The sequence below is a fragment of the Salminus brasiliensis genome, chromosome 4 (genome assembly GCF_030463535.1).
Source record: "Salminus brasiliensis chromosome 4, fSalBra1.hap2, whole genome shotgun sequence".
Taxonomy (NCBI): Eukaryota; Metazoa; Chordata; class Actinopteri; order Characiformes; family Bryconidae; genus Salminus; species Salminus brasiliensis.
Window position 1 is genome coordinate 28,144,812 of NC_132881.1, and position 10,608 is coordinate 28,155,419.

At 45.1% G+C, this 10,608-nt stretch overlaps 1 protein-coding gene and 2 long non-coding RNA genes across 3 annotated transcripts; all 3 read right to left on the reverse strand.

The window, feature by feature from the left end:
• LOC140554074 (TOG array regulator of axonemal microtubules protein 1-like) lies at positions 1 to 2,685 on the reverse strand. The gene is made up of 6 exons (XM_072676884.1): positions 1,859 to 2,685; positions 1,178 to 1,283; positions 819 to 1,054; positions 518 to 676; positions 305 to 424; positions 1 to 178 (listed from the first exon to the last, which is right to left on the reverse strand). Exons 1-6 carry the CDS (start codon positions 1,954 to 1,956, stop codon positions 175 to 177), a joined length of 723 nt encoding a protein of 240 aa, XP_072532985.1. The 5' UTR covers positions 1,957 to 2,685; the 3' UTR covers positions 1 to 174.
• Positions 2,686 to 7,541: 4,856 nt separating this feature from the next.
• Positions 7,542 to 8,115, reverse strand: LOC140554075 (uncharacterized). Its single transcript, XR_011979590.1, has 3 exons — positions 7,980 to 8,115; positions 7,767 to 7,886; positions 7,542 to 7,640 (listed from the first exon to the last, which is right to left on the reverse strand). It is a non-coding gene; the product is annotated as an uncharacterized lncRNA (long non-coding RNA).
• A 245-nt stretch (positions 8,116 to 8,360) lies between these two features.
• On the reverse strand, positions 8,361 to 9,392 carry LOC140554076 (uncharacterized). The gene is made up of 3 exons (XR_011979591.1): positions 9,323 to 9,392; positions 8,640 to 8,745; positions 8,361 to 8,516 (listed from the first exon to the last, which is right to left on the reverse strand). It is a non-coding gene; the product is annotated as an uncharacterized lncRNA (long non-coding RNA).
• Positions 9,393 to 10,608: the final 1,216 nt, after the last annotated feature.

Sequence of the window (10,608 nt, forward strand, 5' to 3'; positions counted from 1 at the left end):
CACCAGCACTGTGAACAGTTCGGACTCTGTACGCTTCTCTAGAACAGAGCATTCACACCAAACCACTCTGATGACTGTGCTTACATCTTAACCACCGTTTTATGCAGAAATACTTCAGCTTTGGAGGAATTCCCCTTTGATCATTCCTGGAGCATCGGTGAACTGTTTCCATTTTTATCTGTATGGATATAAAAGATAACAAAAAACAAAGACTATTAAAATCTGATTAAAATACAACTCATTAATAATACACTTCATAGAGTGTGTTTTCATTTAAAGGTTACTTTCTCGTTGTTTTTCATACCTGGTCTTGGAGAGGATGCCCTTAATAGCTGTTTTGTCCCGTAGTGGCACAAATCTGTCCATCATCTTTACACAGGCTTCATGGCTTCCCAAAAACCTCAGTGTGTTTTGAGCATGGAGCCTACGGAGGAATGCAGAAAATGATCAGTCAATTTCAGTGCTGGTTGGTGCAGGTCTTAAAAAATAGGCAAAAAAAAGGAGACAAGCTGCTTACCTCACTTCCTGTGCAGGGTCCAGGGCCAGTTTGCTGACAGCGGTCAGGAATCTGCAGGTAAATTCCTTCTTTGCTGTCAGCACACGGGAAGCGCCCAACAAATGGGCCAGCTTCTCCAGATGCAGTGCAGTGCATCTTTTCACGGCGGCATTTCGGTGGCTGGAGAGTGGAGAGTGAACTCACAGTAAGATACACATCCAGCGATTACACTCAGATCTCTAAAACTCTAGACTTACTTTCTAGCTTTTCCCTCAAAATGTATGAATTCGATCTATTAAAAAATACAAAACGTGATGCTTACCTGAGTCCACCAGCCAGTAGACCGCGCAGGACACGGCCGGGGGAGCAGTTGTGCACCATCATACTGAGGGCCACCTCCACATCCTCTTTAATGAAGTGGTGAGATTCCCCAGCCTTGTGCAGCAGCACACGGGCAGTGCTCTCCACCTCCTGGTCCATTTTTTTCTGCAGGTGGGCATACAGGTGCGCCAGGGTGGTCATGGCAGCACGACAAACTACCGATCGCAGATTCCTCACCTGAAACAGTGGAGACAAGGACATACAGTGAGCAACTTGGACCTACCTGGACATCTTTTAAAGAGCCCTCAGCTGACATTAAAGAAGCTGCTCTTCAGAGAGTGTATGAAGTGTGAATCTTACCTCCTTGATGACAGCCAAGCAGATATCATGCAGTTTAGGCAGCAGAATCTCAGCGTGGTGGGCTGCTAGTGCACGTATCAGTTTCAGCCCCTCCGTCTTCCTTTCCCTGTTTCAAAACCAAGACATTAGAATTAGGTGATCGAGGCTGAGATATCGTTGGGATTACTCTATTGATATCTGGATTTTCTAAAAGTTGTATATTTCTCAGATATCCTCAGCTAGTATAACTCTAGTCTGACCATTACTCTAAAACATCACTTCATTAGAATTTTATCTTAATATTACATGCTCAATGTAAGGTTTAACTCAGTTCTCTTAGTAAAGTCATACCATTCTTCATCCTGCAGTAATCTAAATGTCTGGCTGAGTGCCAGTTCAGGCATGTCCAGGGGCTGTTCAGCAGTAAGAGACGGGATCTCCTGCGCTTCTCCTCTTTCCTGACTAACCTCAGCTTCAGACACTTTTGGAGCAGTTTTTTTGACTAAAGTCTCCACCTTCACTTCTGGACTGCTCTTCTGCCTAGCAAAGCCAACCCATCTGGGTATCTTGCTACCTGTGTTTATATGAACATCATATGTTTACGTTGTTAGAGAACCTAAGCTATTCATATCCCTGTTCACTGAAACCTTGAAAACAATATTTTGCTTTGTTATTTTGGTTATAATAATCAAATTCACTTACGTGGTGCACTGCAGACAATGGTACCATCCCTGGTCTGCACACCAAGGCTCTTCAGTCTGCTGGGTTTGGTAACAGCAGGCGGAGGAGAAGGTGTCCATTTAAACGGACGTGCACCGACCTCCTCAGGTGTGCACAAGTCCAGAGGTGAATAAGTCCCTGAAGGGCTCCGGCTGCAGAGGCAGCTGCACTCAGTCTCAGTCTGGTTGCACTTGGGGTCCTGCATGACTTCTACCTCTGTATCACAGACGGAGGAAAGGCCTTCCTCGCTGAAGGGGGAGTTTTGCTCCTCCGGCCATGGTGTTGGAACCCTGTATCTATCACAGTGCCTGTTCAGAGGCATGTCCTTGTCCAAAGTCAGCCACGGAGTGGGAGCCCTGTGTCGGACACTCCGCCGATTTGGAGGCGAATCTGAAGGAGGGAAGGGTTTCCTGCAGAACTCATCCACGTTGAAGGACAAGCCCTTCTTGCTGGTGGGCACCTTCCTCTGCACCAGGGGGTCCAGTAGATCTCGGTCATTCCTGATGCTCTGTGGCGTCAGGGAGACCTTGTAATTCGGCCTCTGGAGACCCCTGGTGGCCTCATAAAGCAGTGCTGTATTTGATGCTTCGCGGATCGAGCTGCGGATCCGCCGGAGGATGACCTCCTGAATGCCGTTGCTGTCCATCGGCATATGGTTTGTGGCCGTCCGGTTCTCCTGCCACTCTCGCTCGAGGCTACAGCAGTCCTCCGCAGAGCTATGCTGTAGGAAGTCCCTACTGTTCTTCATCTGTGAGTGTTCTCTCCACATCTCTCCACATCAACTGACTGAAAAACAGAGAGATGGGCCACTACATGGAGTCAGGTGGGCGTGGCGTAATTATGACGCAATCGAGTGGAGCGAGAACAACGATGATGTCATAATGGATTCAGAAGAAGCCGCTGGGAATACCCCAAGTATGTAATGCACAAATCCGTGGATTTTGAGAGATGGCGGGTCGAGCCAAGCCGTATTTAAAAACTCGACAGGCTCTTGGTGTGGATCGGCTTTTCACCATGGATTCCTGGATGAAGAGAAATGCTCTAAATGTTCAAATAAAATCTTTTCACATGAAGTCACATTAAAGGTTACAGTTTTGCTTTCTCCTCTAAAGTCCTTTTTAGAGATACATGTTTTCAAACAGCACCAATAGGACATTCATTTATTTTTTAAATCTTTTATTAAAGGGTTAGATTCCAAAATATGTAATATAAACTGGCAATTAAAATATCAGACCTGTGCAGCATTACAACCATGTCATTCAGAAATACACACACACACGCACACACACACAGTAAGCTGCAGCTCTGCTTCTTCGAAGCGCTCCTTCAGCACCACCATCTCCACTGGGTCCACTGGTGGAGGGGTCTTGATCCGGCCAGCTTTGAACTTTGCTTTGGGGTCGGTACGGGACTTTTTTTTTTTATTCCAATTTATTTTAGAGGCCATTCACAGTCCACTTAGATTAATACTAAGATTGGGAGGGGTAAACTGTTTTTGTTATTACCTGTAAAAACGTAACTAACTTAATCCAAAGGATAAACTATATTAAGTTATATTGAATTACTTTTTTTTAACGTTTTTTTCCATTAAAAGACATTAATTTAATTTATTAATTTAATTTAATTTAAGCCATTAAACTTTAAATTAAAAAAAACATTCTCCCCATCCCGCTTAACCCTGACACTCTGGCCTGGCTGCAAAAAGGGTAGGTTGCATGCTGAGTGGCGTTTATTATAGAAGAATCAGTAGGCTTGTTTGGTTTGCTGGTCAGTCTGGCGTACTTGCTCATAATCAATGACACTCGGCTGCAACTTTTGTGGAAGTAACGGAACAGTCGTTCCGGACTCATATCTGTGGCATTGATAGGAGTGGCCAGGTAACTCATTAGTGCCAGCTGTGGGTCTGGCTGTGGCAAAATTCGCTTTGCAATAGCAACACCCCTCTCAGCTGCTCCATTACTCTGTAAAACGGGCTAGAGCTTGTGTGGGTAAAATCATACATCTTTGCGAAGCTCACAAACTCTGCATAAGTGAACTGAGTTGCGTTATCCGCCACTACTTCATATAGGATTCCCCATCTGATGAACACACTCAAGACAGAATATCACCAGCTGACTAGTGAGCATTGACAGGTGAGCTAATTCAATGTCAGAGAAGAATGCTGAGTTGCATCCCAAGAACACCATACCTACTGTGAAGCATGGGGGGTGGAAAAATTATGCTTTGGGGCTATTTTTCTGCAAAGGGTACAGGACGACTGATTAGTGTTAAGGGAAGAGAGTGATCAGTGAGAGCTTTGAAGATGGAATGTGGCTGGGTCTTCCAGCATGACAATGATCCCAAACATCAGACCTCAACCCCACAGAAAATTTGTGGAAGGAGTTGAAAGTCTGTGTTGCCCAGCGACAGCCCCAAAATATCACTGCTCTAGAGGAGATCCGCATGGAGGAATGGGCCAAAATACCAACTACAGTGTGTGCAAACCTGGTGAAGACTTACAGGAAACGTTTGACATTTGACCTGAGGTTATGTTACAAAGTATTGAGTTGAACTTTTGTTATTGACCAAATACTTATTTTCCACCATAGTTTACAAATAAATTCTTTAAAAATCCTACAATGTGGTTTCCTGAATTTTTCTCTCATTTTGTCTCTCCCAGTTGAAGTGTACCTATGATGAAAATTACAGACCACTCTCATCTTTCTAAGTAGGAGAACTTGCACCATCAGTGGCTGACAAAATGTCATCCATCACCGTCACTGTACCTGAGTGACCCCTCAGAAGCGGGCTCATTTCTCTTTGAAAGATTTCCAGAGCGGATGTAATGCCAAATGGGAGACGCTTGAAACTGAACCTGCCTACAGCTGTAATGAATGTAGTTAACTTCCTACTGGAGGATTCAAGAGGAATTTGCCAGAACCCGCTTGATGCATCAAGTGTGGAGAGAAATGTAGCGCCTGACAACTTTGGTGCTGTATCCTCAAGTGTTGGGAGTATGAATCTCTCCCTTTTCACAGCCTCATTTAGTCTTTTCAGGTCCACACAAATCCTCACATTTCCGTTTCTCTTCATCCCTGGCACCATGAGTGCACACCAATCAGTAGGTTCCTTGACTTCTTCAATCTCCATGCATCTCACCTACTCTTTCCCCTTTGGTTACAATGGAAAGGGCACACGGCGGGGACTGGTGAGACTGTAAGACTAAAGTTCAATCTTAATTGGTTCACAGTCTAACACACCTCACCTCCCCAAACAAATCATCTCCTATTTCAACCTGCTCCAGTCTCTGTACTAGCCCCATACAGCAAGCATCTTTCCTGTTGAGCAGATTGTTGTTATATGGGCCCCTGAGCACATAGATCCAAAAGGTAAAAGTTTGCCCCTTTCTTCGTGTGGAAGCAAAAAAATGTACCTAGGCAGTTTAGTTTTCCACCAGGACTCCTCACACTGTCTTTGATTTCCTCCAGTTGATGTTGCAGTGTTAAGCTTTTGAATAAGTTTTCAGACATAACAGTAATGTCTGCTCCAGTATCAATTTTAAAACACACATCAGCACCGTGCAGCTGCAGCTTAACTTGCCATTCATCTTTTCCGTGCACATTATCTGAGATTTGACTCAAAAACCAGGAATCTTGACTGCTGTTTGCCTCTTGGGTGACAGTGACATCTTTCACGGTCTTTGTTTTGCACGCTTATTGCATTTACAACACTTTTTCCCTGAAGCCGGACATGCTCCATATTCATGCTCCATGTTCATGCTCCATATTCATGCTCCATATTCATCCTCCATATTCATCCTCCATATTCATGCTCCATGTTCATGCTCCATGTTCATGCTCCATGTTCATGCTCCATATTCATGCTCCATGTTCATGCTCCATGTTCATGATCCATGTTCATGATCCATGTTCATGATCCATATCCATCCTCCATGTTCATGCTCCATGTTCATGCTCCATATTCATGCTCCATGTTCATGCTCCATGTTCATCCTCCATATTCATGCTCCATGTTCATGCTCCATGTTCATGCTCCATGTTCATGATCCATATTCATGCTCCATAGACGTGCACACCTTGAACAGCTCTTCACCGTGCTGCCTTCACTTCGTTTTGCGGGTTGGTTTGTCACTCACTCGCCCCTTGAACGGCTTACGTTGCTTGTTTTTGCGCCCCACTTCGTCAACGCACTGTGCTCGCATGCCGGCGTGTTGCGTTTTAATGAGCTCCGACTGGCGTACCACCTGTACAGCCCTCTCCAGAGTCCGCTCCGGCTCTCACTGCAGCCTCAACACTCTCCACTGCGCTGCACGCGCTTGTGAAAGCATGCCCGCTGGGGTAGAAGATTGCGCCGCGGCACAAAATGGTCGGTAAACCTGGTCACCACAGCATCATAATAATTAGCCTCTTCTTCTGCCGTAAATGTAAACGTGCTAAAAAAAAATAGACTCAGCTTCTTTGCCCGTTGCACAGAGAAGAGAATGAACGTGGACTTGGATCTTCTTCTTGATGGAGTTTGGTTGCAATCCGAAAGCGGGAGAAACGCTGGATGAAGCCAAATGCTTCAGGTACATTTAAGGCATTTGGTACGTTAAACTTTGACATGGCAGTCCTTCTTCTCTCTTCTGCTGTTGAGGCAGGCGAAGTCGACTCAAAGTCGCCTTAGTTTGCTCCTTTGTCCAAGTTAAGAACACACTGTTAGCAGGAGCGTTGCTTAGCTTAGCTTAGCGCTCTACCTTCGCGAGACCCGGTTGTCTACCTCCTGACGTCATCTCGCTTATCCAAAAAGCATGCACGTGATGCGTATTCCTGACAGAAAGCTAGTTTTACTTAAACCTTAACATTGCATGACATATCGCCAGTAGAATAGGACTCTCTGGAGCAAATAAACATGACCCTATTGACCCCATTCCTAATGCCAGGTGTGGACTAGAGGGGGTATAAAGTTCCCAGCATTGAGCTGTGGAGCAGTGGAACTGTGTTCTCTGGGATGATGGTGCTCCGTCCAATACGTTGGGGATGAGGTGGGATGGTGAACTGCTGTGCACTGATTTGTAGACAGATGAGATGAGAGAGAGAATTATTGAGTTTCATTTTATTGGATTTTGCTGTTTCCTGCATGATTTAAGGGGTAAGAAGTAAGCAAAGTCATTCAGAGTGGTTTGGTGTGAAATGCTCTGTTCTAGAGAAACGTACAAAGTCAGAACTGTTCACTGTGGTGGTGAGAGGACCAGGAGGTCTGAGGAGTGTAGTACCTCTAAAAGCTACGTCACAGAAAACTATTAAACGGTTAGAAATATTCCACCTAATGCTGGAGACTGTAGTTTACAATAGTTTTACTATAAAGTGTTGATGTAAAATGTCTTTTTAAAAACATTAATGATGAAGGAGCACTTGCAATGCAGTGTCAGCTCAACTTCAAACACCATGTGAACTTATTTTAGTGAACTTTTGTTAACTTGCTTTAGTTAAAACGTCTAATGTGAGTTTGGATAACTTTAAACGAAACTAGTTGAGTTAACTGAAATGATCAAACACTTTCTGTGATTTAAAGAGGCATTACACTCTTCAGACGTCTGGTTCCTCTCACCAGCACTGTGAACAGTTCGGACTCTGTACGCTTCTCTAGAACAGAGCATTCACACCAATCCACTCTGATGACTGTGCTTACATCTTAACCACCGTTTAATGCAGAAATACTTCAGCTTTGGAGGAATTCCCCTTTGATCATTCCTGGAGCATCAGTGAACTGTTTCCATTTTTATCTGTATGGATATAAAAGAGAACAAAAAACAAAGACTATTAAAATCTGATTAAAATACAACTCATTAATAATAAACTTCATAGAGTGTGTTTTCATTTAAAGGTTACTTTCTCGTTGTTTTTCATACCTGGTCTTGGAGAGGATGCCCTTAATAGCTGTTTTGTCCCGTAGTGGCACAAATCTGTCCATCATCTTTACACAGGCTTCATGGCTTCCCAAAAACCTCAGTGTGTTTTGAGCATGGAGCCTACGGAGGAATGCAGAAAATGATCAGTCAATTTCAGTGCTGGCTGGTGCAGGTCTTAAAAAATAGGCAAAAAAAAGGAGACAAGCTGCTTACCTCACTTCCTGTGCAGGGTCCAGGGCCAGTTTGCTGACAGCGGTCAGGAATCTGCAGGTAAATTCCTTCTTTGCTGTCAGCACACGGGAAGCGCCCAACAAATGGGCCAGCTTCTCCAGATGCAGTGCAGTGCATCTTTTCACGGTGGCATTTCGGTGGCTGGAGAGTGGAGAGTGAACTCACAGTAAGATACACATCCAGCGATTACACTCAGATCTCAAAAACTCTAGACTTACTTTCTAGCTTTTCCCTCAAAATGTATGAATTTGATCTATTAATAAATACAAAACGTGATGCTTACCTGAGTCCACCAGCCAGTAGACCGCGCAGGACACGCCCGGGGGAGCAGTTGTGCACCATCATACTGAGGGCCACCTCCACATCCTCTTTAATGAAGTGGTGAGACTCCCCAGCCTTGTGCAGCAGCACACGGGCAGTGCTCTCCACCTCCTGGTCCATTTTTTTCTGCAGGTGGGCATACAGGTGCGCCAGGGTGGTCATGGCAGCACGACACACTACCGATCGCAGATTCCTCACCTGAAACAGTGGAGACAAGGACATACAGTGAGCAACTTGGACCTACTTGGACATCTTTTAAAGAGCCCTCAGCTGACATTAAAGAAGCTGCTCTCCAGAGAGTGTATGAAGTGTGAATCTTACCTCCTTGATGACAGCCAAGCAGATATCATGCAGTTTAGGCAGCAGAATCTCAGCGTGGTGGGCTGCTAGCGCACGTATCAGTTTCAGCCCCTCCGTCTTCCTTTCCCTGTTTCAAAACCAAGACATTAGAATTAGGTGATCGAGGCTGAGATATCATTGGGATTACTCTATAGATATCTGGATTTTCTAAAAGTTGTATATTTCTCAGATATCCTCAACTAGTATAACTCTAGTCTGACCATTACCCTAAAACATCTCACTTCATTAGAATTTTATCTTAATATTACATGCTCAGTGTAAGGTTTAACTCAGTTCTCTTAGTAAAGTCATACCATTCTTCATCCTGCAGTAATCTAAATGTCTGGCTGAGTGCCAGTTCAGGCATGTCCAGGGGCTGTTCAGCAGTAAGGGACGGGATCTCCTGCGCTTCTCCTCTTTCCTGACTAACCTCAGCTTCAGACACTTTTGGAGCAGTTTTTTTGACTAAAGTCTCCACCTTGACTTCTGGACTGCTCTTCTGCCTAGCAAAGCCAACCCATCTGGGTATCTTGCTACCTGTGTTTATATGAACATCATATGTTTCCGTTGTTAGAGAACCTAAGCTATTCATATCCCTGTTCACTGAAACCATGAAAACAATATTTTGCTTTGTTATTTTGGTTATAATAATCAAATTCACTTACGTGGTGCACTGCAGACAATAGTACCATCCCTAGTCTGCACACCAAGGCTCTTCAGTCTGCTGGGTTTGGTAACAGCAGGCGGAGGAGAAGGTGTCCATTTAAACGGATGTGCACCGACCTCCTCAGGTGTGCACAAGTCCAGAGGTGAATAAGTCCCTGAAGGGCTCCGGCTGCAGAGGCAGCTGCAGTCAGTCTCAGTCTGGTTGCACTTGGGGTCCTGCATGACTTCTACCTCTGTATCACAGACGGAGGAAAGGCCTTCCTCGCTGAAGGGGGAGTTTTGCTCCTCCGGCCATGGTGTTGGAACCCTGTATCTATCACAGTGCCTGTTCAGAGGCACGTCCTTGTCCAAAGTCAGCCACGGAGTGGGAGCCCTGTGTCGGACACTCCGCCGATTTGGAGGCGAATCTGAGGGTGGGAAGGGTTTCCTGCAGAATTCATCCACGTTGAAGGACAAGCCCTTCTTGCTGGTGGGCACCTTCCTCTGCACCAGGGGGTCCAGTAGATCTCGGTCATTCCTGATGCTCTGTGGCGTCAGGGAGACCTTGTAGTTCGGCCTCTGGAGACCCCTGGTGGCCTCATAAAGCAGTGCTGTATTTGATGCTTCGCGGATCGAGCTGCGGATCCGCCGGAGGATGACCTCCTGAATGCCGTTGCTGTCCATCGGCATATGGTTTGTGGCCGTCCGGTTCTCCTGCCACTCTCGCTCGAGGCTACAGCGGTCCTCCGCAGAGCTATGCTGTAGGAAGTCCCTACTGTTCTTCATCTGTGAGTGTTCTCTCCACATCTCTCCACATCAACTGACTGAAAAACAGAGAGATGGGCCACTACATGGAGTCAGGTGGGCGTGGCGTAATTATGACGCAATCGAGTGGAGCGAGAACAACGATGATGTCATAATGGGTTCAGAAGAAGCCGCTTGGAATTCCCCAAGTATGTAATGCACAAAGAGGAGGGGTCAGTGGGCAGGGTACCCGCCAATCATTTCCACTGCAGCCAATCAGATACCACATTTTTGTTGCCAATCACTTTTTAGTAAGCCAATCGCTAACAGGAGTTACCTGTCCATCATTTTCTACTGCCACCACTCGACTTAACAGTTCCTCCTAAAGAATCCAAATAATCCAAAACTACAGTTTCGGTTTCTAAAAATCTATGTTGAGGAAAAACAACAAATTGAACTTGATGTCTTGATTGTTGAATGAATTTAAAGAGCTATTCATGGTTCATTGTATTGTTAATAATGCAAGTATTGTATATTATTATTATTATTATTATTATTATTA